At 42.6% G+C, this 27,862-nt stretch overlaps 2 protein-coding genes across 2 annotated transcripts; one reads left to right on the forward strand and one right to left on the reverse strand.

Moving 5' to 3' along the window:
- The first annotated feature begins 278 nt into the window (after window positions 1–278).
- LOC134868283 (IgGFc-binding protein-like) lies at window positions 279–9,791 on the forward strand. Its single transcript, XM_063889306.1, has 14 exons — window positions 279–335; window positions 2,735–2,795; window positions 3,049–3,275; window positions 3,884–4,040; window positions 4,151–4,232; window positions 4,330–4,392; window positions 4,570–4,772; window positions 5,462–5,587; window positions 6,103–6,290; window positions 6,597–6,748; window positions 7,320–7,553; window positions 7,891–8,050; window positions 8,459–8,573; window positions 8,670–9,791. Exons 2-13 carry the CDS (start codon window positions 2,750–2,752, stop codon window positions 8,546–8,548), a joined length of 1,728 nt encoding a protein of 575 aa, XP_063745376.1. The 5' UTR covers window positions 279–335; window positions 2,735–2,749; the 3' UTR covers window positions 8,549–8,573; window positions 8,670–9,791.
- A 366-nt stretch (window positions 9,792–10,157) lies between these two features.
- On the reverse strand, window positions 10,158–26,684 carry si:ch211-180f4.1 (uncharacterized protein LOC100144405 homolog). Its single transcript, XM_063898704.1, has 13 exons — window positions 26,494–26,684; window positions 18,141–18,300; window positions 17,912–18,057; window positions 17,730–17,831; window positions 17,255–17,439; window positions 16,750–16,992; window positions 15,898–16,020; window positions 15,659–15,781; window positions 14,917–15,343; window positions 14,615–14,747; window positions 14,367–14,536; window positions 14,116–14,274; window positions 10,158–14,042 (listed from the first exon to the last, which is right to left on the reverse strand). Exons 2-13 carry the CDS (start codon window positions 18,220–18,222, stop codon window positions 13,554–13,556), a joined length of 2,382 nt encoding a protein of 793 aa, XP_063754774.1. The 5' UTR covers window positions 18,223–18,300; window positions 26,494–26,684; the 3' UTR covers window positions 10,158–13,553.
- Window positions 26,685–27,862: the final 1,178 nt, after the last annotated feature.

Consider the following 27,862-nt stretch of genomic DNA (forward strand, 5'->3'; position numbering starts at 1 on the left):
TTGAAGAAAAGTCAGGATTTTTAGGAAAAAAGTGATCATTTTGAAATGGTGAGCAGAAGTTGTCACTGACATTATTTGCATACTGAATATCTTCTTGTCGGTTGAACTAAACATCAGACTGAACCAGTTTGTGGACAGAACACCTTGACAGGAATTTGTGAGAACAGTGTGTGTGTGTGTGTGTGTGTGTGTGTGTGTGTGTGGGTGGGTGGGTGGGGACATCAGGAGAGTTTTTTGTGTAAAACTCAAGAGACAGAACATCACTTGGTGTACTCAGAGGCGTCCACTCATCGTCTCTCCTCACAGTTCAGCATTGAAACGGTTTCTCCTAAAAAGTAAGTATTGTCAGGAACAGTGTTGTGGGTTAGAGTACTCTAATTACTTTTATCGAGTAACGAGTAACGTAACGCGTTAGTTTCGTGCGTTCGGTAATCAGTAACTTAGTTATCCCGACTGCAGCCTGCTTTTTGTCAGACACAGTGGCGGCTGGTGAACATTTTTTTGGGGGGGGGCGCAGTTGGGCGGCACGGTTTAAATAGCACTTTTTTAGAGGTTTAGCTTAAGACAGTTGGTTAGGTGGCTGCGGCCACATTCGTGCTTCTTACATTTTTGTGTGAAGTGCTTTAGATCCTTCATCCCGGTTGTAGTCCAAAGTGTTTCAGTCCCAGGACTTTGAAATAACAGACAAGGGAAACAAAAAAGGGCATTGCTCACTGTACAACCAGCTAACCAATTCCGCTTAGCATACAAGTTTGAGGAGAAAGTCCGAGTGTAGGTTCTCCCGCGATCAGTGGTCGTCTGTTGAATGTTTAAATCCGGACGCTCGGGTCCCAAGTCTTTCAATTTCTTCTTTTCGACATCTGATAGTCGATGAAACGGTGTTTTAAGTAGAGCTTGCACGGAGTTCTCAGCCATCGATGTCGCCATATTCACTCAATCTAAGTTTCAGCTAGCTACGGTGCTGCTCTTTACGCTTGTGGTTAGGGAATGATAACGATGCTGATTCGCCGAAATAGTCCAATCGCGTATCTAAGAATGTCACATTGAACTAAGAAACAATGCCATTGGCTGTGGGCGCAAAGATTTGCGCCCACAGATCTAAGTTTCATCCTCCAATGAAAAGCTATCCTTGCTCAAATGACTGAGAAAAGTATAAGCTCTCCTATAGACTCCCATGTTATCGGCGCCCACGGACGGTAGCCGACCTGCCTATTCTCAGAAAAGGCGAATGGCAATATATTATGTCCGGACACATTTTAGCGGTTCTTGACAGTGGTCTCCCATACACATTTAACCCATAAACACGGTACATTTCTTATTTCAATTATGTTGTATATATAACGTTTTTTAACTCAAAAAGTCAGGGTGGGCGGCGCCCAAGCGCCCACTATTGACGCACCGCCACTGTTTAGATGTATTACTCAGGCTTGCTTCAGTAAGAGTACATTTTGAAAGATTAACTCGATTGTTTCCGTGATTTAAACTAAAAGGTCATATAAAACTGACGTTAGTGTTTATTCTTTTGAAAAGTCAAATTTGGTTGAGCTGTTTAGTTCTCTTGTCGGACGTCTCGGTTGAATTTTAAGTATGCTCGTCGACTCGTCTCTCGTTTAAGCTCTAGATTGAGATTTTCGTAACGCAGGAGTACCTTAAGCGTTACTTTTTAAATACGGTAACGCTTTGTAAATACGTAACTGATTACTTTAATAAAATTAATAGTTAATAAGAGATAATTAACTACTTCCAAAGTCAACTATACCCACACTGATCAAACATCATAAATAAGGGAAACATGCTGTCACATAATTAATATTTAGAGTAACTCAGCTTGTTGAAGAGTACATTGAATAATTAATGATTGTTTCCGATTTGAAACTATCAGACAATGAGTTTAGCATAACTCAGCTTGATGTTACATAAATTCAGCTGTTTAGTTAAATTCGCATGATGTGATAGCATAAATCTCAGCATGATGTAGTCATGACGTTCATGCATGATGTTTAGTATAACCTCAGCATGATGTTACAGCATAAATGCAGCATGATTGTTAGCATAACTTCAGCATGATTGTTAGATAACTTCAGCATGATGTTAGCATAACTACAGCATGATGTTAGCATAACCTCAGGCATGATGTTAGCATAAGCCATCAGTAAGGAGTTAGCATAATTTCAGCATGATGTTAGCATAACTACAGCATGATGGTTAGCATAACTTCAGCATGATGTTAGCATAACCTCAGCATGATGTTAGCATAATTTCAGCATGATGTTAGCATAACTTCAGCATGATGTTAGCATAACTTCAGCATGATGTTAGCAGGACATTAGCATGATGTTAGCATAACTTTAGCATGATGATAGCATAACTTCAGCATGATGTTAGCATAACTTCAGTATGATGTTATCAGGACATTAGCATGATGTTAGCATAACTTCAGCATGATGTTAGCATAACTTCAGCATGATGTTAGCAGGACATTAGCATGATGTTAGCAGGACATTAGCATGATGTTAGCAGGACATTAGCATGACTAAAGCACATGGTTAGATCTACTTTAGCATGTTGTTATCATGACTTTAGCCTGACATTTTCATGCATGATGTTAGCTTGATGTTAGCAGGACATTAGCATTACTTTCGCATGAGCAAGAGTTTAGCATGACTTTAAAATGATGATGGTACAAAGTTAGCATGATGTTAGCATGAATCTGACAAGTCTGTGCCTCCCCCAGCTGACCCCCACCAACATGATCCACCTGCTACTCTATCTGGCTGCACTCAGTCAGCTGACAGGTAAACACACCTGACTTAATCCAACTCCACCTACAATATTTCGAGTTTAATCATAATCTGGTTTTGACATTTTTAGATATACAATTCAAAATCTTCATACCATAAATCTCCTTTGAAAATATAAAAGACAAATATTGGAATCTTAATGTCAAAATGAATCTCTTTATTAAGAAAAAACACATTACTTTTGGGCATAAAATCACAACTGTATTTATCTTGCCGAACATCTGCAGCTCTCCCTGCTTGTTTTCAGATGGGTCCCCGACTCTCTGCACTGTGTCTGGCCCGTCTGTTATCGATTTCAGCGGCAAGACTGAATTTATCCCGGATCGCTGTGCGTACACTCTGATATCCGGTTCTGGCCTCGAGCTGACGGCCATCTTCAAGGAGCGCCGCCGCAAAGACGTCAGTTTCTTAGACCAAGTGATTCTGCGTGTCAGCGGCGTTAACTTTAACCTCGGACAAAGTGGGACAGTACAAGTAAGTTACCTACAAAAGGTGACTCCAATGCTCAAACCTTTAAAAGTCTGTGACCAACTTTGGAGAATAATGGAATAACGTGACCAAAGTGTTGAAGGGGTGTAGACTGAAAGAGTTATGTTTATTTAAGACAGGAACAACTGTGTGTCATCAGCATACAATGAGATAAACAACCCAAAATATACCTAAAACATCCACAATGAGACGTAAAACAAACACATACAGGCCCACAACAACAACAATGACTCACTAGCCGTAAAACAACCACACAAAAACAACAAAGATTAAGATACAATATCTAAAAAACAATGCAAAATGATGCAAATCGACCACAAAGAGATTTAAATAAAATACAAAGAGGTGCCACACAACCAACATATACCAAACAAACAAAAGAGAGATGGGAAGAAGCACAACAAAGATTCAAACTACCACAAAGAACCAATAAAACGATGCAAAACAACAACAAAGACGTGAACGAGGTCTCCAAAGTGTTTCTCGCCCTTACTAAAATGTTAAAGGGATTCATTGTTGTGATTCTGAGACGTTTGATAAGCACAGGATCAAACTCAACTTTACAAAATGTTCAACTCTGTCTGATTCTGCAGCAGGACGGCACGACGCTGACTCTGAGCTCCATCCCGATGACCGTGCAGGGCGTGAAGCTCTCAAAGGACGTGGACGGAGTCACCGCCGAAGTGTCCACCACCAACGGCGCTGCCTCCATCGTGTTCGACGGCACCACCGCACAGATCCTTGTGACAGGTGCAGGAAAAAGTGTTTGAATATGAGAGACAAATATATATGTCCTCCTGATTCAACCCGGGATCATAGGGACGGGTGTGGAGGTACTAACATACTTTTTCTGGACGCAGGAACGCCCCCGACGCAGGGTTTATGTGTGAACTCAAGCAGCTCTCTGAGTAGCATGAAGGTCTCTGAGTTCAGCCCCAGCAGGTAAGAGACCACACCTGAAAATTCACTGATTGCTTCTTCTCAACATACCATCGCTACCGTCCCTTTTGTCTTCTGATGTTTGTCTGTCGCCCCCTAGCTGTGGGACACTGGTCAGTGAACCCGCTGACAGCCAGATCGACTGCATCATAATGACTGATCGGTGAGCAGAGACACCTGAACACAACGATGCAGTTATGCAGTTTTTCTAGATCTGCCATAATGATCTATCTCGTACCTATTACTCAAATCCATCCTAATAAATATAGATATTTGTAAATCTGAGCCCTTGTGTTTCCACCACTTTTCAACCCCACCTTTCCTGCTTCTCCCACAACAGGTGTAATCTCCTGAAGGAGGCGCCGTTCACTTCCTGTCACAGTCTCATCGACCCGGCGCCCTACATCAAAGCCTGTACCAACATGCTGTGCAAATACCCAGTGCTGGATGGAGTCAACTGCCAGTTCCTGCAGACGTACACTGAAGCCTGCAGCCTGAAGAGTGATCACAATGTGACGGACTGGCGGACAAAGACCGGCTGCTGTAAGAGCGTCCATCACCAACCTCTGTTTTATACTTACCAACAGTAATTCCCTTTCAATGCAGGTCGTAATCAAACTCTTCATTTAAAAGTATGTAGTGTCTCTCCTGGGACATGTCTCCATGCTGTAATGTTCAGAAAGCTCTTTATGTTTCTCATACTGCCTGTGCTGCAGCACCTCTTTTCACCCTCTGTCTGAAACCAGAGCCCAGTCTGCTCTGATTGGTCAGCTGGTCGGCTCTGTTGTGATTGGAGACACAGCATGTCCCACCCCCTTAGCCTATCACCTACAATGTGTTGGAACGCTAGCCAATAGAAGGGTGTTACTTAGTGATGTCACCGTGTTCTGGAAGTAAAAAAAGGACTCCAATGGAGGCATTTTAGGCAGGTGGGGAGGGGGGGGGATTTTTAGCATTTGCAGAACATTTACATGCACTAAAACCTATATACACACCACAGGAAAGGGAAAACCCAAAAAGCAGAATAGGGCCCATTTAATATAAGGCATCTAACCGAGAGACGATGACGCTAAAATGCTGACTCATTCCTGCACCACCCTAAAGGGAATCAGGCAAAGACGTCTGGTGTCATAATCCTGCATCCACTATGAGCATTTACTTCTTTAGGATAAGTTAAGGAACTTGATGTTGTTGTTTCCTGTTTTCTGAGAGTAATCTGAGTCTCTCTGCAGCTGACGAGGTAAATGAGGACGTGCTCTGCAGCGCTCATGAGTTCGTCGGTATGGACATCAGCGGTGACACCGGCTGCCTCTGTCGGGCGAATTTTGCCGCCACTAATAAATGGGAAGACGGTTTAGGTAAGACTTTTAACACCACAGACCTCACAATTCATGGATGGGATTTTCTTGGGGCAAACAAATAAAAGATACCGTAGAGAAGGACTCAGATCTTATCCTTAAGTAAAAGCAGCAAAACTCAATTTAAAAAATGCTCTAATTTAAATTTGACTCAGCCTTCGTGTTGTATTCCTGTCAAATGTGCATCCTTTGTGTCCCCCCCACCCCCTAAACAAATGTACACAAAAGTAAACATCATTTTATATAAAAGGCAAAGAAATCACAAAATGTACACCTGAAGAACACAGTTGCTTTACATAGGAAATAAATCACTGCAAAGAACCTAGTATAGAACAATCCATGTTATTGTTTTGGCAAGTAGTCGAAATAAGCCCTCATCACTCATCGCTTAGAATGGATCAAACTGACCTGATTACAACAGTCTTTTAAAGTTTATGAATCAGCAGATAATATACCCTGAGATATATCTTGCTTCTTTATGTTTTCCCTCTTGCCTTGTCTTTGCTGGTTTTCAGGCAACCTGACAGTGTGCAGCACGAACGGTGCCTCAGTCAGTCTGGCTGGTTGTCTCCTGGTGGAAAGAGGCATCGACTACAGGGCTTTACACCTGAAGGATGACACCTGCAGGGGGCAGATGGACGAAAAGACCCACATGGTGACCTTCACCTTTAACAGCAGCAGCCCCTGTGGGAGGGAGATCTTGGTGGGTGTCTCTTTTCTCCTAAAGGTGTCATATAAAGTGCTTGTCAGAGTCTCGAGCCTCATGTTGCCTTTGAGACTCTCCAAAACTTGAAAATCTGACAATGAGTCTCAATTCAGGCAGTTTACCTAAGCTTCCAAAAGGACAGTCCACAGTTTGTTGTCGCTATCCCCATACAGTCAAGAAAAATTGCAGTCTGACAACAACGACAACAACAACAACAACGACAACAACAACAACAACTTTGTTGTAAAGCGGCCTTAAGAATTCAAAATGAAAATAACTGACTGAATAGCTCTGTCCCTGCAGGCCACAGACCAAAAGATCACCTACAAAAATGCCATCAACATAGACAACAACGCCTCCAGTGGGACTTTTCGCAGTGACTTGCTAAGAGTCAATTTCTCCTGCTACTTCAACCAGCCGACAACCAAGTCCTTGACCTTCAAAATCAAAGGAGGGTAAGGGTATACACATCATAAGGGAAGAATTGGACAAAACCTGCAACACACTTTAGAGTCAATGCAATGTTTTGTGTGTGTGTGCATGTATTACTCATGTTGTGGGGATGAGTATTTTTTTACACAGTCACAGGGACACAGTCCTTATAATAATGTCATTTTAGGAAGCAGTCTACTTAAAGTGAAGTTAAATAGTTGTACGTCAATGTAATGTCCTCTTAAATTATTCAACCACAACTGTGTGTAGGTATGTAATCCTCGCCTTGTGGGGACATAGATTTGTTCACACAGTCACATTGTGGGGACTCACAGTCCTTATGGGATTAAGATCAGTAAAGTATTGGTTATGGTTAAAGGAAGTCAAGTATAGGTCAATGTTATGTCCTTTTAAATGATTGAAACATGACTGTGTGAATAGGTATGTATTACTCACGTTGTGGGGACATACAGTCCTTATAATGTGAATGATTACATTTCAGGGGGAAGACTGTTTAATGTAATGGTTGGATTAAGTCAAATAGTGTTTTGTAATATATTAAAACATGACTGTGTGTGTGTGTGTGATTTGCAGCAAAGCAATGTCGCAGATTGAGTCCGGATCCTGGAACTACACTCTGGCTATGACCATGTGTGAGGACATGTCCTGCACTAAAGAATTCGACTTCTCTAACGGGATCCAGATGGACCAGACCATTTACATGAGCCTGGACACCTTTGGGCTGGACGGCAGCATCATCGTCCTGGTTGTGATGGATGCCTTTGCAATCGGGGGCAAAGGACAGAAATACTATCTTGCCAACGGCGGGTTAGTGGTGGACATTTCTATTATTTGTTTAGCTTAGCGAGGGGACTTGAAGTCATGTGACCGTGTTAGCATTCGACTTCTGGAGATGCATTTAAGCTTAAATCATAAAACTGGTGTGAACATGTCACGTTTATCCAGCTGATTTTTATCCCATATTCCCGAATCCAATCCAAAAATCCCATCGGTTTTTATCTAGCTAACCAGGGTGATGCTAACTTCAGGGTTAGCAGTCCTTATGGGGACAACATACAAGTCCTTTTAACATCAGCCTACAAAAACACACTGCACCACTCCATTTGTAGTTTTTCAGTAGATAATCTTCTGTGTTATCTTGCAGCTGTGTGAACCCGCAGGAAGATACGGTGAAGATTGGGATAAACAAAAACGGGGGAAGCGTTTTAGCCTTCCAGATGTTTCAGTTCAAAGGGGAAAACAGTGCCCTGAAACTGGGCTTTAAGATGAAGCTGTGTCTGAAGAGCAACAAAAGCTGTATGCCGGTAAAGAACACACACACACACACACACACACACACACACACACACACACACACACACACTGCTGGTTGACCTACTAGCAGACAAATAAATATGATAAACTACATTTTTAAAGCTAATATTGTATTTTCTACATTTATCCGATAGCTTAAGTTACTTTACTACTAATAAAGAAACAATGATATATATTATTGTACGATAAGATATCCAGCAGCATTATACAACGCAAATAAATGAGTATGAAAAACGTTTGGACTTTTAGTTAAGATTTTGAACGCAGGACTTTTGATTCTCACGAAGTATTTGTACTTTGTTTAGTACTTCTACTTAAGTAAAAGACCTGAGTACTTCATCCACCCCTGTTACTTTTACACTGAACAACAGCTGCGTCTCTGTCTGTATCTGTACCAGCAATGTAAAGGCAAACGGAGAGGGAGATCTACAACTTCTCAAAATGAAGACGAAGAGAACGTCATCATGGTCTCCGTGGACTGGAACTAGGAAAGATCGTTGTGCAGGGATCCAGGTAAACACAAATGCGGTTATACAATATATGGCTATTGAGTCATGATATGAGACTAGATTTTGGATATTGTGATTAATTGTAGTTTCTCCCGCTTAGATCGACCGATTGATCAGCTGTCAACCTTCAGAGCGACTTTGACTTCTGCTTCGTCCCGATCGAGATTCAGTCAAGTCTAATAATGTCCTAAATTGTTCGTCCTGATTCAGAGAAGGGGTTATGTTTTATGTTTAACTTGCCACTCGAACTTCATTCAGTTGTAGTGCAACAACAAGCTGAACAAAAGGTGCATTTAATTGATATAGCAAAGTCTCAAGATGCTTTACGAAAAAGCAGAAACAATCATCGAGCGATTTGATAAGAAGTTAAATTAGGATAAATACAATTTCTGTTTAAAAGCACAACACCTAAAGGACAAACTAAAAACACACAATATTATATTAAAAACTGTTAGAATTCCAAAGTACCACTGAATGTTGTTTGGTTGCACTTTCTTTTTCCCGTTCTTGCGGATCACGTTTTGTTTCCTCTTCTGCATGTCTGTGTTTTTGTTGGAGAGCTTGCAGGTCTTTATAACTGCATGTCCGTTTTATCTCAGCTGTAAGAGAAGCTTTGTGATGAATGTTTACATGAGAACAAATCCATCCCAGTGACGGAGGCTTGCTGCTTGTGTTTGTCGAGCACCAAAAAATAAATACAAAATGGGAATGTGGGTAAAAGACATTCGAGTTCGGGTGATTTTTTGGGTCACTTTGTAAGTCTTCAGTTTGTTAAATTTGTGTCTCTTTAAGGCGGAAAATGTCTTCGTTTTAAACCATATTTTAAACATTAAAGTAGTTTTTTAATTAATTTGAACAATTTGGAAATGTGGGGATAAGACACTTTGTTATTCGGTCATTGACAAACATTTATCAGTACAGAAAAGCAGAAAATAAGTTTGAAATAAGAATAAAGATATAATACAGAAACCATTTACCAAAAGTATCTTCACTCAAATGAATGTACTTTTATATACTGTACCTTTAAATACTTTACATACTTTATTTAATTCAATTGAACTATTTTAGTTCATTTATCAAATAGTTTCCCCTTGATGAAAAGTTCTAACATTTAACATTTTTTATTTGGCTTTTCTGTAAATTCATGTTTTCGTTGTTTTTATTTTTTATTTATTTGAAATAATACAACTTCATAAATCCGCTGAAGACTAATATAAAAAAACTAAATACAGACAGACTTCTGCAATAAGTCCCCTCTACAGCATCTGGTGCTATGATAATGTAAAAATACAAATCAAGATGGTAGTTTTAGCCAGAGGTCATCATATTCAGAGAGGTTTTACTTTGAATATTATCCTGAAATCTGAGGAAAGTGCAGATTATAATCTGTATTAAGATACTACTCAAGGTTTCAAAAGTAAGAAATAAATATGCAGTAAAATAAATAACAGATGTTGTGAATTGGAAACCATACGCTTTGTATGTGATGATTACAAGTTAACAATCAGACACCAGGCTGCTCGGTGACAAAGTGTGTATTTATATTATCTCCCCCCCCCGCCCCCCCACATCTTTAGTTACAGTTGGTGCTCAGTGTCGAGTAATCATAGTAATCATAATAATATAAGCAATAGTTGTCTTCAAATATAGAGTGATACACTTTATACAAAATACCCTGCATATTACTGTCAAGTTTGAATTAAGAGTAAAAGTAATGTAAGTGACATGAGGAAAGAGTGATGTCATCGTTTCTCTGATCGCCACCGGGGGGCGCCACTCTGTTTTCACACTGCAGACCTATTATCAATTCATCAAAATCACATTATATCAATTCATGTCCTTTTTTGATTTCCAAAGTGTCGTTCTTAAATGTGGAAAACCCCCAAAAAGATTGAGTGTAAAAACAGAAAGCTCCTCACAGTGTAGAAACCCAAGAAAGGTCTTCATAACCTCGTAGAATGTAAATATATACAGAATATATTCTTTGAAATGCCCAGAGCATCCTTTGAGTGTTTGTTGTTCCTGAAGAGTTTTGGTTGACAGACGGTTGAGGGAATATTTGGCTAAAAGTCTGAACGACAAACCTGCAATCTGACGGATCAACGCACAGAAAGACTATTTTTGAATCCCAGAAAATCGAATCAAATTCAGGGTTTTTTTTTCACAGAATTTCTAATTAAATTCAGTTTTTCGTCCCAGAAATTCAAATGTAATTCAGTTTTGTTCCTATCTGCAATTTATATCTGACTTCCTCTCAAAATATGCAGCTCTTTTTCATTGAATTACAATTGAATTGATGCATCTTCTATTAATACTAATGCTTTTACTATTTGGGCATCTGCATCTCATTCTTACTAGAAATCTATATTAAAATTGTGACATCTTTAACAGATTTTTTATGAAACACATTTCTTGTAATTATGAGATAAGTATGTGACATTTCTGCAGAATTATTCAATATTCTGAGAGGTCTAAATTGTGTGTATCCGGTAATGGCTGCATTTTTCATTTTTCCAGTTTGCAGGTCGTCACACAGACGTGGTTTTGTACAAACAGTCGTAAATATGAGTGCAAAGGCATGCAGCACCACCCGCCTCCACCTCCAGTGCAACTTCTTTAACAGCTAAAAACTCAAAATAACTCTGAAGTGTTACAAGTTATAAAACAGATAATATAACTCTGCATTTTGTGAACAAACTAATACAAAAGCTTACACCTGCATCCATCCTGCTGCAGGACTGAAAGCAGGACCACCGTGTACAGAACAGAGATCATAAAATAGAAGAGTGATGCATTCATGCTGCGCTGATAAAGACAGCGTGTCAAGTAAAGTGAAGTTTCTGGAAGATTAAAGGTCCCGGATTCAGAGAGGAAGTTTGTTTGGTTTGAAGCTGAACTGAAAGTGACTGAATGTGCAGACTGAAGGCTGAGACACAGAAGTAAATCACTGCATTGGTGTGCAGAACAGTGTCAGCACAGAGGCAGAACACTGACAACTAGACCATCCTCATCTTTGGCCCTTTAACTCATTTTATGTGAAGTTACAGAGATGAACCCAAGCTTTTTTCTGCACCTGCTTAGAATTGTATTCGCCCATTAAATAACTGCTATCAGGAGCAAATAAATGAGGTGATTGAGCCATACCCTACCTCCTAATTGGCTCAGTAGGCCGTTATTATCTCTCACTGAAGAAGATAATCAAGGTTTATTATGTGGTGCCCTCCACAAGTTGCTGTAGTAATTATGACCGGAGTTATAAAGAAAGAACCTCAAATTACTTGATGGTGATGACGTATTTTTGTAGGTCAGCCAAAACTTAATCAAAACTTTTCCGATTTGATATGGAGAGAATAAGCTATGTGGCGACCACACGCTATGATGCTTAACGCGTTTAGTTTAGCAGGATAATCTCCACGAAGCGTAAATGCAATTGCTAGAAGTTCAAATGTAACTTTAGGCAATAAAGGAACTACAGCACGGTCACATGACTTCATGTCTCCACCGCTAAGCTAAAGGTGGCTAATGTTGGGCTATAAAGGAACTACAGCACGGTCACATGACTTCATGTCTCCACCGCTAAGCTAAAGGAGGCTAATGTTGGGCTATAAAGGAACTACAGCACGGTCACATGACTTCACCTCACCACCGCTAAGCTAAAGGTGGCTAACTTTGGGGTTTCGTAGTCTCTTTTAGTCAGTATTTAGATGTGTAAAATGGCATGTCATCTGCATACAGCTTGATACATGTTGGAGGTTTGCATTACTCGGACGTTTGAGCTCCAGCTAACGGTTAAATGTGAATCTGTAGGGACGGTGTTCACATCTCGTTGCATTGTAAAATGAAAAACTAGTTTAATATTATTTACTTGAAATAGTTCGAAGTGTTTGAACTTCATCTAAGAAACGACAGATTTGAATACGGGACCTTTAAGTGCCACTCTGAAAACCTTCAGTGTGAATTTCCATGTGGCTGCCTGTGCTGAGTGTAAGTGCTGCATTCATGTTCATCAGATTAACCTAATTACAATAACTAGATTTCTTTTTTTTAAACAGTACTGCTACTGTCAGTGTGCTGGACAGAGACAGAGGGAAGAGTCGAGACAAAGAGAGGAAATCTGCAGAGTGGAAAACATTTAGACTCCGCTTGACAACCGTTCCCCGACCCACAGTTTGAGAAACACATCAAACTCTTCTTCTGAGATCTCTCCAGAGCACCTGAGGTCCTTCAGATTTGCAACCTAAGAGGTGAGTTCATAAGAAACCTGTGCAATGGAAACAGAAGGAAAAGAAACATTCTGGTGTTTTAATATTTGAGCAAATTAACCACAAATCCTGTTAACTTTTAAATCTGTAGGACCCATTTTAAAGTCTGGTTTCCTTTTAATTTGTTGAACACGGGCTTATAAAGTTAAAGGGGGCCAAATGATGCTCATTTTCAGGTGTATATCAGTATGTAGAGCCTCTCCTGGGACATGTCTCCATGCTTTAATGTTCAGAAAGCTCTTTATGTTTCTCATACTGCCTGTGCTGCAGCACCTCTTTTCACCCTCTGTCTGAAACCAGAGCCCAGTCTGTTGTGATTGGTCAACCTCTTAGAGATGTCCTGCCCCTTAGCCTATCAAGTATAATGCGTTGGAGCGATAGCCAATAATTTATTAAACAATATAACGTCTAGTCGACCTTCAGTAACGTTTTATACATAAACACATCTGGATATTAACAGAGTTTGTAATGAATGGATAAATAAAAACACCAGAATGCTCCTTAAAGATCGGCTCTGCTGGTAGTCGTGTTGTGTTTGGTGTCTGAAGGCTTGTGTTTATCTCCTCCTCCAGGTGTGGTTTTTTTTGACATCGTGGGAGTTTTCTACCCATCTGCTTGTCTGTCAGGCTCCTTTTATAGTCATGTGACCTCTCTCTTTGCCGCTCTCCTCTTTAAACCCTCAAAAGTTCGTCTTTCTGTCGATTAAACCCCCCTTCCTCCCGCTACCACATGTACGTCTTCGTGGTGTCGATCTGACTCCCCCCGGCTTCCTCCCCTCTATCCCCGTCCTCCTTGTCTTCCTTGTCCTTCTCGGCCTCGCTCTCCCACAGCGTGATTAATGGCGGGTAGAGCTCGTTCAGCGGGATGGAGGTGGCGTGCTGCATGTACTTCTTCAGCGAGTGGCCGCAGGATTTGTGCTGCTGCACTCGACGGCCCATGTAGAAGACCAGCAGCGCCATGATGGAAAGGGCGAACATGGAGCCCATGACGGCGGCCAACGCCACGCTGCTGCGCCGCGACGCCACCGCCTCCACCGAGAAACCCGCCTCCTTCGTGGTGACGTTCAGACAGGAAGTGTGGACCGGGGAGGAAGGAGAAGGGGAGGAAGAGGAGGAAGGGAAGAGAGGGGAGGAGTAGACGGTGAGGCAGACGTGGTACTCTGTGGCGGGGAGGAGGTGGGTCAGATTATACTCCTGAACATCCACTGGAACCTGAGGAGAGAGAGGAGTGAATATTTCTGGTTTTATGTCTTTTTTATAGTTTTCTGAGGGTGTGTGTGCTCACCTTGGCGGTGTAGCTGATCTGAGGGTTGTCGATGTGCACCGTGGCGCTGGTCCACCGGGTCAGAGGGAAGGGGCCGTCCTGCTGGATCTGACCCATAGTCGAAGCTCCTCCTCTGGGATACAACTTCCACTCCAACACCACCGACTGGGCGTGCACCACCTGCAAAGAAAACCCAGAATAGTTTCATAACCATTACCCACGTAAATATACTTTATGAAGTAAAGGTAAACACTCTGAAACAGAGCAGGTACCTTGGCCAGCACCACCAGAGAGGCTGAAGCTCCGGACAAGTTCCCCAGCCAGGGCTGCTCTCTGCCGGGCTCCCCGCCCCTACGGACACCCCCGCCCTGAGAATCAACGAACACCGAAACACTCTTTGTGTCGGCGCCCTCCATGTTCCACGCCACACAGGTATACACACCTGAGGGAGAGAGTTGCTCTGTTATGAAATGTTTGTTTGTGTGTTGATTTCTGACATGATAGAGTCACTCAGACTGACCGGCGTCTGACAGCTCAGCGTGTTCGATCACCAGCGCTCCAGGCTCAGACATCCGGTGCTTCTTCTTCTTCGTCCTGCTTAGGCCCCGCCCCTCCTCTGATATGATTGGTGCAGCAACAGCCTCAGAGCTCACCTGAACACAGGTAAAAAAAAAAGGTTAAGAGAGGAAACAAGGCGAGGATAGGAGGAGAAAAATAAGGAGAAAAGGAAAGGAAACAAAGGAAGGAGAGAAGAGGAAACACACACACACACACACACACACACACACACACACACACACACACACACACACACACACACACCTTGTCTCCGGTTGGCGTCACCCAGTAGAACTGTGGGGGGGGGTCGGCGTCGGCCCAGCACTCAAGCGTTATTGGCTGCCCGCCGCTCACGTTCATGGCGGGGGGGAAGGCGTGGGGGGAGATGTGGGGAAGGCAGCTGTTGATCCCCCCACTGTCTTCTTCAGCCCCCCACGCGGCCCCCACCACCTCCTGCAGCTCACGGCCGAGCAGGTGAGGGGGGGAGGAGCAGAGGGTGAGGGGGGAGTCCAGCATCTTCAGGTTAGACTGGTTGCCCAGATGAACCCCCCAGGAGGGGAGGCAGTCACACCGTAGGGGGTTAGTGTGAAGGGAAAGCTCCTCCAGGGAGGGGAGGGACGAGAGGAGCGGGGAGGAGAGGAGGCTCAGCTGGTTACTGTGGAGGAGGAGGGTCCGCAGGGAGGACAGATCACTGAAGGGGGAGGAAGAGAGGAAACAAGGAAAGGAGAAGAGGTGAGGAGGGGATGATAAGAAGAAGAGGAGATAAGTAAAGGAAACAAGGACATTAGAGGAGAGGAGACAAAAGAGGAAACAAGAAGAGGAAACAAGGAGAGTATGAGGAGGGGAGGAGGGGAGGAGAAGAGAGAAAAGGAACCAAGAAAAGGTAGCAAGGAGAGGAGGCGAGGAAGTGAGAGAGGAAAAAGATGAAGAAGAGAAATCAGAACCAGGTTCACTTCACACTCTTCTTCTGTCCTTTGTTTCCTGTTGGTCACGTTTGATTCCTCACCTGAAGGCCTGCGGGTCGATGTAGGACAGTCGGGGGTTGCTGCAGATTTCCAGTTTGGCGATTTCTGGAAGATTCTGGAAAGCTGCTCGCTCCACAATCAGCAGCTCGTCCATGTTGTTCAGACTGAAACACAAACAGCGTTATCCTTCCACTGCCTCAGGTTCTGGGAAAACCACAAAATGAGTCACTGTATGCAGACGACACACGCACTCCCAATTGTGTCACTCTTTTGTCCTCACCTGAGCTCCTCCAGGTGCAGGAGGTTCTGGAAGTCTCCCTGCTGGACCCGGCTGATCGGGTTCCTGTTCAGGTCCAGAAACTTCAGGTTAGGGAGAACGCTCAGAGCGTCCCGGGGAACCGACCTGCCGGGAACAAGAGCCAGAGAGAGTACACTGTAGAGATTAAATCACATTGAGTCAGCGCTGCTTTCCAAAACGACTTACAGCGCAATAAACCATGAGGATACGACCATGTGTCCGAACACCAGAGAGGTTTACTGTCCATACCAATACCAGTCCATACCAAAACCAGTATGTAAGCCAGGTAATTAACTAAACCTATATATAGACCCCATGTACTTCAGCATAGGGAGTAAAGCAGGGAATAATTCCTGCTGTAAAATCTATTTATATTGCTGTGAAAGCATTTCTGTAAAACTGCATTTGACCAGACTGCATCGAACACATCATGACATAGTAATAGTTGACCTTCCCCGGATACTCGTTTGATCCCACTCAATCGAGCGTAAACGCATTGCAATGCCACTCAATGGAACCTCTGTTCACCAGCTACAATAAGCATGCAACTAACCGCTAATAGCTAACGCTAGCTAGCTTTGGTAGTGCGATTTTTCAAAAACCGATTGGTGCCATTACCAGGAAATAGAAGGTGCATGCCCTGGACGTGGAGCATGTTTACTGTGCTTAAAAGACCTTTTATGTCCCGGGACAACAGGTCTCAAACCCTGACGGCGCTACAGTTCTTGTAGTCACCTACATAAGTAACTAAAAAGTGGCTGAACTGAGCACTGTAGTGTTGAGGTTGTCATGGACTCTGTCGCGTCTTACTAAACCTGTGTCCTTCACACTCACCTGAGCTTGTTGTCGTAGAAGGACAGGCTCTCCAGGTAGTCGAGGCCCAGGAAGGCGGCGGACGGGACGGAGGCCAGACCCATCCCGGCCAGCACCAGGCTGTGGAGGCGGGACAAAGGCAGGAAGTTCTTCTCCTCCAGACCCAGGATGGGGTTCTCCCCGATCATCAGGATCTCCAGAGACGGCAGGGACTCGAACCAGCGGCTGTCGATGGCCACCAGCCGGTTGGAGTTCAGATGGAGCCTGGAGGAGCAGAGAATCAGATACTGATATTAATTTAGGTGGTGCGTGCAAAAGGAAGAGAAGTAGAAGAAGAAGGAGGAGGAGGAGGAGGAGGAGGAGGAGGAGGAGGAGGAGGAGGAGGAGAGGAGGAGAAGAAGAAGAAGAAGAAGAAGAAGAAGAAGAAGAAGAAGAAGAAGAAGAAGAAGAAGAAGAAGAAGAAGAAGAAGAAGAAGAAGAAGAAGAAGAAGAAGAAGAAGAAGAAGAAGTAGAGTAGGAGAGTTACCTGAGCAGGTTGGAGAGTCCGGCGAAGGCTTTGGGTCCGATGGAGGAGATGTGGTTGTGGTTGATGTAGAGCTCCTCCAGGCTGGACAGGTTCCTCAGACTGAAGTCCTCCAGCTCCTGGATCAGGTTCTCCTCCAGGTACAGAGTCACCAGCCGGCCCAGAGTGGACAGACCCATCGAGCTCACCTGGAAACAGAGACACAGAAACAAATGCTTTATTGGGACGAAATTCTTAACAGAGACCCACATAAACTGTCACACTATCAATGCAATAAAACAACAACAACAACAACAACAACAACAACAACAAACAAACTAAATAATAAACACAAACAGCGGGAACAAAAACTACAGGACGTTTGTTTGAAATCAGGACGTATGCATGAAACTAAACCATCCAAAAGGCAGACCAAGAGAAGCTATGAACCTAAAATCAGTCCGTCTGTGAAAGGTTTCAAAGTACAGGTGTGTGTTACCTGTGTGAAGTGGTTCTGGGACAGGTCCAGTTCTGTGAGGTTGTACAGACTCTGCAGCTCTGTGGTGATGGACGAGATGTTGTTACTCTGCAGCAGCATCACCTGGAACACGTCAACACAACACGTGAACAACATCTACAACATCTACAGCTTTAAAGGACAAAGTGTTGAGTGATCCTCACCTGCGTGTCCGAGGAGACGTTGGCTGGTACTCGGTGCAGGTGGAGTTCATTGCAGTCCACCGTCTTGGCCTGGTGATACACACTCTGCGGGGTGTACCAGGGCCTCGTCTCACACACACACTGTAGAGGACACAGCACAGCGCCACCTGCAGGACACACACACACACCATCAAACCTCGGGATTCACTTCTATCTTCATCTGTGTATCGTCGCTTAAACTGATTTCTACCTTGACTGGCCCCGCCCAGTTCGGCACAAACTGATGATGTCACCAGGGGGAGGAGCAGCGTGAGAAGGACTGCAAATCCCATGGTGCACTGGGGGCGAAGCAGACAGGAAGTGCTGGTTAAATCGTGGCGAAAGTTTCCTCCACAGGGTCACATCTATGGCTGGATGGAAACAGACAGGAAGTGATGTCATTAACTCGTTAACACAATTTACACACTTGATTTAAAGGTTGAATATGTTGTGTAAAGCTAATGTCAAATTAAAAAGTTGAGTTACAAATAATAAACAGGATAAATTTAGCATTGAATTCATGGCCAATGCTGATTACATATTTTATAGATGAAGTTTAATCGTTTTTAAATAATAGTTGTATTAGTCACGGTGTTGGAGAATTGATTGAAAGAAAAATATAAAATTAGATTTGTTTTTAAGGCGTACTGTCCCTTTAAGGCACATTTTAGTCTTTTGTAGGCTTCACTGGCACAAGTCAGGCGAGGGTTAACCTCAGAGTCGATGTCAGCACACACACACACACACACACACACACACACACACACACACACACACGCAGTAAATCTTCATACAGCTCATTAGCTCTTGTTGCAGCACCCATCATCACACACACCAGCAACACTGTGAGCGAGGAGGAACCCCAGGGGACAAGTATAATCAAATCAAAGTCTCTCTCTCTCTCACACACACACACACACACACACACACACACACACACACACACACACACACACACACACACACACACACACGGCCACCTTGCCTCTGCTGCCATGGCAACCTGCCAGGAAGTGACATAGTAGTCTGGAGCGACCTCTGAGCTGCTCTCTGATTGGCTGACACGATCTCCATCCAGTGTTTGAGTCTGAACTCATTCATAAGTTTATCGCCGACAGTCATCATGATTCAAGAGTCAGCGAATACAAATCAGGTATATGTGATATTATTTTGCATCAGTAGAACATTATTTATCATTTACTTGTTTTACATTTTCAATTTGGAGCAATGTTGAAACAAAACTATGTGCCAATAGTCTTATTTTAGTCGAAAAATTAACTTTTTACGGAACATATTATTTATGCAGTATTATTATTTTATTAACGGAACAATAATTAAAAAGGTTTTATTTTATTTTATTTTGAGACCAATTTTATTTATTTTTTAATTTTATTTATTTTTTTAATTTTATTTTTTTTTTTCTACAGATGACATTTTTTATTTTATAATTAAAAAGAAAAAGGGACATATTATATTTTTTTCTATAAATGTCGGTTTTTTAATTATTATTAATGAAAACCAACAAAAGACTCAACCCTTTTTTAAATAATATTGACTGTAATTAAATCTCATCTCACAACCTGTTTTTACATCTGGTGTGAAAGACCAATAAGAATAATATGACATTACATATTAATGTTTTCATCCAATTGCAATAAGATCTTACCCCTTTTTTTCATGTCCTATAGTCCTATTATTTGGCATTTGACTATGAGCTGTTTGAGTAAAACCAATCCATTGTTGATTTTCAGAATAAAAGCTTTCTTAAAAACAGTCTCTGAGCTTTACTGAGTGAAGCAACTGCAGACAGCTGGCCGGTCGTGGGTGGAGGGGGGGATAATCTACCTGCTGTCCCCCCTGAAGGAGCGTGCACGTGTCCATCGGTGTGCACGTGACTTCAGAGAGAAAAACAGAGCTTCTCGCAAAGCATCATGGGAAATCTCAGTGTCTAACACGGACTCAATCTAACCTCGAACGCTTCAATTTTAGACTCAGATTTAAATGTGAATCCCAACATCCTTTTTGTCAACTTAGGTATATTTCCAAAGTGAAAGCAAGTTTAGAAATCAATTAAGTAATACGGAATATGTTTATTAAGCACATTTTAAAACTCATTTACCAAAAATCTCGACTCTTGACTGTTAATAAAAGAGTGATTTCTCATGTTATTCTAAAATGTCTGAGTGTTTCTTTTAGATATTTCTGTAAAGTAAGTTTATACCAGATTTAAAGACATAATAGGTTCAGCAATAAATCCTCATTCATGTTTCTTTTACACACAAGAAATGTGTTAAAGGTAAACACCGTCATAGAAATTAAAAAAGGAAATATTTAACAAATAGTAGAAATATATTGTTAATAAAAATAACAGAATGTAGGAAAAAAACAAGATGTAAATAATATTCAAATGTAATAAAAACATATATAATTGAATAATAAAATGTGTAAGAAATCCTAAATATTCAAAAGAAATTCAAAAAAATAACTCATTTGTCTCAAAAGGATGTACGTTGTATATGATTTAAGGTGATGAAGTTTGAGAGTCAAGCAATACATAAATATGTTGACATTGCATTACGTAATACTCATATTTTTTAACATATGTTGGCTGTGCAGCTTTAAAGCTAGCAGTATTTTTGCAGAATTGTGCAACTTTTTTAGAGATATTTTCAAACGCTCACAGTTCAGAAGAGTGTGTGGCTTGCAGAGATATTGTGCATTATTATAATGCATATGTACATGTAATGTGTTTTGTCTATAGGGGGAGATAAGCATCTGTGTGAGTGAGGGGTTTAGATTATGATTAATTGACCTGGGGGGAAATCTGTTTTCCCAGCTGGTACGCAACAGATATAAAAATAGCTACACAGCATACCCACATACAGAAAGCAACACATATACATCAACAAACACGTATGAAACATTCCTACTACAGACTAAACCCCGTTTAATCCTCTCACCAACACTGAAGGAGAAACAGCTCTCTGCAGAGAACAGGACCAAGTTCCCACCCTCCCAGGTTGACCCTGAACGCAGCGCAGCGACAGATGTGGGAACATGTGAACCTCCTTCTTCTTGTTCTCGACAGAATGAAGGAGGTTCGTCTCTTTGCTCCGACATCTAAACACCACTCCCCCCCCCTCCTCCCCTGCTCCCCCCCCCCCCCCCCCCCGCTGCTGCTGCTGCTGAAGCAGATGGAATATTGATGAGTTGATATTAATTATTTAAGGAGCTGTGAGCGCCTCGTTAAGTGTCCTGCTGAACAGGCTGTGATTGGAGGAGAGGCGCTTAATTAACTCTGAACACACACACATACACACACACACACACACACACACACACACACACACACACACACACACACACACACACACACACACACACACACACACAGGTGGGTGGAGACATAAATATAGAACAAACACACACTCTTAATGAGCTCTCTTTAGTCAGATAACAACATGAAGGTGGAGGAAGTTCATCAGTAAAAGTACTTATACTACAAATAGAACCAGGTGAGAGTATTACCAACAATACTTAAAGAACCAAAACTAAACGAGATCAATTCGATCAGTATTCTTAATAAGCTTTAAACACACACAGTAAAAGCGTGAGCCATCCTTCATGTTCTCAGGTCTTATAATCCTTTCATAGATAAACTCATTTAGATTTTCAGCCCCAATCCTAAACATTGCTGCGGGCCAAACAGAGGACAGTCAGAGACTGGGAGACAGAAACTAATTTCAAAGTCAAATCACTTCATCGTTTCGGTCTCATTCACAACGGTGGCTGCCCGAGACTCTCTGAAATATATCTGAGAGGACAGGGCATATATCAGGACAGATTCCCCTGCCTTTTTTTATCAACTTTTTTTTGTTGCCAACATTTCTCTTCTCATGTTTGTCCTTTTTCAGTCACCAAATTTTTCTGCAGCAACTATTTTTTTTGGGCCGGTCATCAACGTGACCAATAACCAGGGGTCAAATATCTGCAGTGACATCAGACGGAGTCATGTGATCACTTTGTTCAAATAAGAGCAGAAAACATTTCAGGAGAGTTTCAACAACAGAGACAGAGACAGAGACAGCTTTATGATCCTGAACGTCACCCAGCGCTCCGGTCCCAGCTGTGTGCGTCTCTCTGTAGTGTCCCCTGGTCTCCACCTGTGTGCGTCTCTCTTTAGTGTCCCCTGGTCTCCAGCTGTGTGCGTCTCTCTTTAGGGTCCCCTGGTCTCCAGCTTTGTGCGTCTGTCTTTAGTGTCCCCTGGTCTCCAGCTGTGTGCGTCTCTCTTTAGTGTCCCCTGGTCTCAGCTGTGTGCGTCTCTCTTTAGTGTCCCCTGGTCTCCAGCTGTGTGCGTCTCTCTTTAGTGTCCCCTGGTCTCCAGCTGTGTGCGTCTCTCTTTAGTGTCCCCTGGTCTCCTGCTGTGTGCGTCTCTCTTTAGTGTCCCCTGGTCTCTAGCTGTGTGCGTCTCTCTTTAGTGTCCCCTGGTCTCCAGCTGTGTGCGTCTCTCTTTAGTGTCCCCTGGTCTCCTGCTGTGTGCGTCTCTCTTTAGTGTCCCCTGGTCTCTAGCTGTGTGCGTCTCTCTTTAGTGTCCCCTGGTCTCCAGCTGTGTGCGTCTCTCTTTAGTGTCCCCTGGTCTCCAGCTGTGTGCGTCTCTCTTTAGTGTCCCCTGGTCTCCAGCTGTGTGCGTCTCTCTTTAGTGTCCCCTGGTCTCCAGCTGTGTGCGTCTCTCTTTAGTGTCCCCTGGTCTCCAGCTGTGTGCGTCTCTCTTTAGTGTCCCCTGGTCTCCAGCTGTGTGTGTCTCTTTAGTGTCCCCTGGTCTCTAGCTGTGTGCGTCTCTCTTTAGTGTCCCCTGGTCTCCAGCTGTGTGCGTCTCTCTTTAGTGTCCCCTGGTCTCCAGCTGGGTGCGTCTCTCTTTAGTGTCCCCTGGTCTCCAGATGTGTGCGTCTCTCTTTAGTGTCCCCTGGTCTCTAGCTGTGTGCGTCTCTCTTTAGTGTCCCCTGGTCTCCTGCTGTGTGCGTCTCTCTTTAGTGTCCCCTGGTCTCCAGCTGTGTGCGTCTCTCTTTAGTGTCCCCTGGTCTCTAGCTGTGTGCGTCTCTCTTTAGTGTCCCCTGGTCTCCAGCTGTGTGCGTCTCTCTTTAGTGTCCCCTGGTCTCCAGATGTGTGCGTCTCTCTTTAGTGTCCCCTGGTCTCCAGCTGTGTGCGTCTCTCTTTAGTGTCCCCTGGTCTCCAGCTGTGTGCGTCTCTCTTTAGTGTCCCCTGGTCTCCAGCTGTGTGCGTCTCTCTTAAGTGTCCCCTGGTCTCTAGCTGTGTGCGTCTCTCTTTAGTGTCCCCTGGTCTCCAGATGTGTGTGTCTCTCTTTAGTGTCCCCTGGTCTCCAGCTGTGTGTGTCTCTCTTTAGTGTCCCCTGGTCTCCAGCTGTGTGCGTCTCTCTTTAGTGTCCCCTGGTCTCCAGCTGTGTGCGTCTCTCTTTAGTGTCCCCTGGTCTCCAGCTGTGTGCGTCTCTCTTTAGTGTCCCCTGGTCTCCAGCTGTGTGCGTCTCTCTTAAGTGTCCCCTGGTCTCTAGCTGTGCAGGTGGACAACTTCAGAATGGTATATTCAGTTTGAGTTCCGCTCGTTAACTAACCCAAGGGATCAATAAAGTTTATCGTATCCTAAAATCAAATATTTTCTGCTCATATTTTTCACATCTGAAACTTCAAACTGAATCCTCTTTGATTCTGTTTGAAGTTTTCTTGGATTTCTACAACCTATGATATCAGTCTAATAAATTGACCTTGAGTGTAACGATGACGTCGTTGTATTTCTACTCTGACTGTTGGAGGAACGTTCACCGGAGAGGAATCGCTAACGAGGTGAGGAGGTGAAGGAGCTCGTTACATAAAGCCGAGTGGCTGTTGCCGTGGAAACATCCTGAGAGTGAAACAAACTGAGGAAACTCTGCGACCTACTTTATCAAGTTTCATTTATTACACAACGTTTACTGATCCTGCTGACGGTCTTCATCTCAGACTCTCAGGAGAGGAGAGGGGAGATGAAACGAGAGGGGAGATGAGAGGAGAGATGAGAGGAGAGATGAGGAGACACAAGGAGAGGAGAAGAGAGGAAAAGAAGATGAGAGGAGGAGAAGAGATAATGAAAGGAGACAAGACAGGAGGCAAGGTAGGAGATAAGGAGAGGACCAAAAAGGATAACAAGTGAGAGGAGAAGTTGAGTAGACAAGAAGGATAAAGTTAAAAGACAATGAGAGAAGAGGAGACAAGAAAAGGAGACCAAGTAGAAGACAGTTAAGACGATGAGAAAGGAGACAAGAGAGGACAAGAAAAGAGATGAGGAGGGATGAGGAAAAGGAGACAAAGGGGGCAGACAAGGGAGGACAGGCAGAAGAGGAACCAAGAGAGGACAGCAAAAAGGAGATAAGAAAGTAGACAAAAAGAGGAGACAAGGAGATATGGAAAGGAGACGAGTATAGGAGACTAGGCAAGAAGAGGAGACAATAGGAGATATAGGAGAGGAGACAAGAGAGGATGCAAGAGTGAAGTACAGAAGAGGAGATAAGGAGTGGGTGGAAACGAGGAAAGGAAACAAGAGAGGAGACAAGGACATGAGAAAAGTAGACAAGAGAGAGAAAGAAAGGAGACATGAAAGAAGATGAGGAGACAAGGAAAGGAAAGAGTCAAGGAGAGGAGAGAGGAGAGAGTCCTTACTGGTGATTGCTCAGTTGTTCTCCATTGATGACCAGCATGTGATCTAAAGCTCCGGCCCTGAGACTTCAAACACAAACCATCAACAGCAGGTGGGACGTCCCAAACCAACAGACCCAGTGGTTCAGTCCTCTGTGGACATTTACCACTGACTGTTTACACACAACACAAGTAAACAAGAGGTTATCCAGACTGACGGATAACTCCTCGCCCGGACCCTTAGGACTGAAGACTGTGATGTAGTGAATAATGTCCAGCAGTCGGGCTGATACTGAGGGATCGATGGTCCATCTAATGGACCTGATGGACTCAGGACAGTTCATGTAATGCTAGCACAGCTTTAACAGCTACACGCTAACCTGGGAGAACAGGAGGGGGCGTAGGTACGGGACACACTGTACATACTGTATATATATATCGCCATACTGCTACCTGGACAGATGTGACGATGATGTCATACTAAAATCACCCTGTTCAAATGAACCCAGCGCAAAAAGGAACCCACGTTTCTAAACGATCGGAAGATGAAAAATGATTTTAAAATATTGTGAATTTTGAACACGCTTTGCTTCAATCTGTACGAGCAATATCCCCCAAAAAAATCCACGTTGTTTCACACCCTCAGAAATAACCATGCTATCATTTGACCTGTGCAGACAGAAGAAGCAGAGCTAACAGAAACACACTCAGAACAAACAAGAGACAGACATTGTGCAGTAGAGGCGCTGGTGTGTGTTCAACTCTGGACAGAGACATGCTAGCTGTTTCCTACTGCTTCCAGTCTTTATGCTAAGCTACGCTAACTGCATCCTCAATCAGCTGTTTGTTCACAACAAACAAAAAAATGATATATTGTTTTTATTCTGCTGTTGAACTTTGAGTATTTCAAATTGGCCACAGCAGCATCGTTGTTGTTGTGTATCTTATATTATGTTACTCAAGCTTTATTAACTGTGAGAAGAAAAGAGGAACTAGTTTAGTATTTTTGGCTATTATATTAATCAACATATTAGTTGATTAGCCAGTAGTAATGAGAACACTGTCCTCGTTGAAAAACCAAATTGATCATGATTTATTTATTTGTAGAATGTTTGTTTACCAGTACACTATTAGAAACGTCACTGTTGTGTTTACGCTAAAGGTGGTGTCATTTTCTGCTAAATTATCCCCTAATATTATAATAAACACAAACAGTTTGGACTTTAATTTAACTTTAATGTAATGTAAATTCTGCTGAATGATGTGTGTATTAACACTCTGACAGTAATAGCAATAGCACTGTGGTTGTTTCCCTAATATTAGGCTGTTTTAGGAGTAAAGTACTCAGGAAAGCTATTAGCAAAGACACATAAGTGTTTGAAAGCATGATCTATCCATTATATTCCTCCATTATACTGGTCATACTGGTTTAAGAGTAAATAACAATACAACAGTGTCATCATGATTTAACAAATGTAAAGTGAAATAGTCCTAACACATTTAAAATACTTAGTCTGTGCCTTGAAACATGTCCCTGTTTATACTAAACGTTGTGCTTTTTAATCCTGAAATAAAGCAATAACCACTAGCAGCATATTCTCTAACGAAAACTTGAATTTAATTAAATGTAAAACCATGGTCTGCAAAACCAGCTGGATGATGCATTCAGGGACAGTTGTATTTATGACACTCCAACAGTCCGGTTATACTATCCTAACAATCCTGCAGCAGGACTTTGAACCTCACAGCGACCTGAAAGTGTCTTAGAAACTATACTAATGTGTATAATAAGAATCATTTCAGTGTTTGTAATAAAAAGCATCCTTGCCACAGCATCCTGCGGACCGGTGTGTGCTGGAGGACAGACGCCCATGTTCTCACCTTGTTCCTCCGGAGCTCCGAGCCGCAGCGGGACCTCAGCGGGATCTCAGGCCGGGAAAAGTCGCTCCTGGCCGGGCACAGTCCGGTGGAATCCTCGGTGTCCGGTGTGAAAGTGCTAAAAGATTTTTGGTTCTTTCAGGTTCTGTGGATCCAGATGAGCTTTTATCCGAAGCATCACTCCCTCTCTCTCCCCCCCCTGTCCTCTGTCAGGTCTGCAGCAGCTGACTCCCCATCAGCCAATCAGCTTTGTAGGCCACTGGGAGATGGACCAATCAGAGCCAAGATGCTGCACAGAGGTGATGGAGGGAGGGGGGATAACATGACGTAATGCTCCAGATTCTTGTAATGACTCTCTGTGAGTCTGCGATTCTCTGCTTACACTTTCCTGTCTGTCTCTCTCCTGTCTGTCTCTCTCCTGTCTGTCTCTGAGTTGTCTCTTTGTATCTTCATCACTTTAGCACAACATTTAGCCTGTACTGTAAAACTGTGGAACAAACCCTGTTCAAATTCAACTTGAGAAAATATAAAAACTGTAAAAACAATAAAAATATGAAAACTATAAAAAATATAACTGAGTAAATTAAAATAATGTAAATGCTGTTATATAATAGTTAAAAAAAATCAAAACTGTGAAGCTGGAAATTATAACTGCAAAAATAAAGTAAAATAAAACAGTTTAAAAAATGTATAAAAAACAAGAAAAGAAATAATAATTTAGACAAGAGTTTGAGAAATGCTGCTGGAGGAAGTTGAAAGTGAGACGTTTTTGGCATTATTGTGTTAAATTACATAAAAACATCAGAAAGACATTTTTAAATGAAATGAATTGTGCAATAAAATAAAATAGTAAAACCTGTTCTCATCTATAAAACCTGTTCTCATCTATAAAACCTGTTCTCATCTATAAAACATGTCAAAAATTGAAAACACAATGAGAATGCTGTTCATAACAGATCAAGTAAGTCTGTGATGTGAGACGGCTGCTGTCCTCATGTGGTCCAGTAAATCTGACTCAGCGTTTCTTTACTATGAGACATTTGAGTAAGATGAAGATGATGAAGATGCACTCGCAGTGTAAAATGATGTCAGTGTTGTTGCTGCTGTAGTACAGTGGTGTCCAAACTATGGGTCGGACCCCTCTGAAGGGTCGTCAGATGAATCTGAGGGGTCGTCAGAGGATCAGTGAGAAAGGTTTTACCCTCATGAAGAAGACAACAGGTCTTATGAAGATAGCTACAAAAAAGAGAACATGTGAAATAAAAATATGGCAAAAAAAATGTACAATTAATAAGTTTGTGTTTCAGATGTTACAGAATGAAATCCATACTGTGTTATATATTTTAAAATGGAAGCTCTGCTGTCATGTCTA

Source organism: Eleginops maclovinus, chromosome 1 (genome assembly GCF_036324505.1).
Source record: "Eleginops maclovinus isolate JMC-PN-2008 ecotype Puerto Natales chromosome 1, JC_Emac_rtc_rv5, whole genome shotgun sequence".
NCBI classification, from domain to species: domain Eukaryota; kingdom Metazoa; phylum Chordata; class Actinopteri; order Perciformes; family Eleginopidae; genus Eleginops; species Eleginops maclovinus.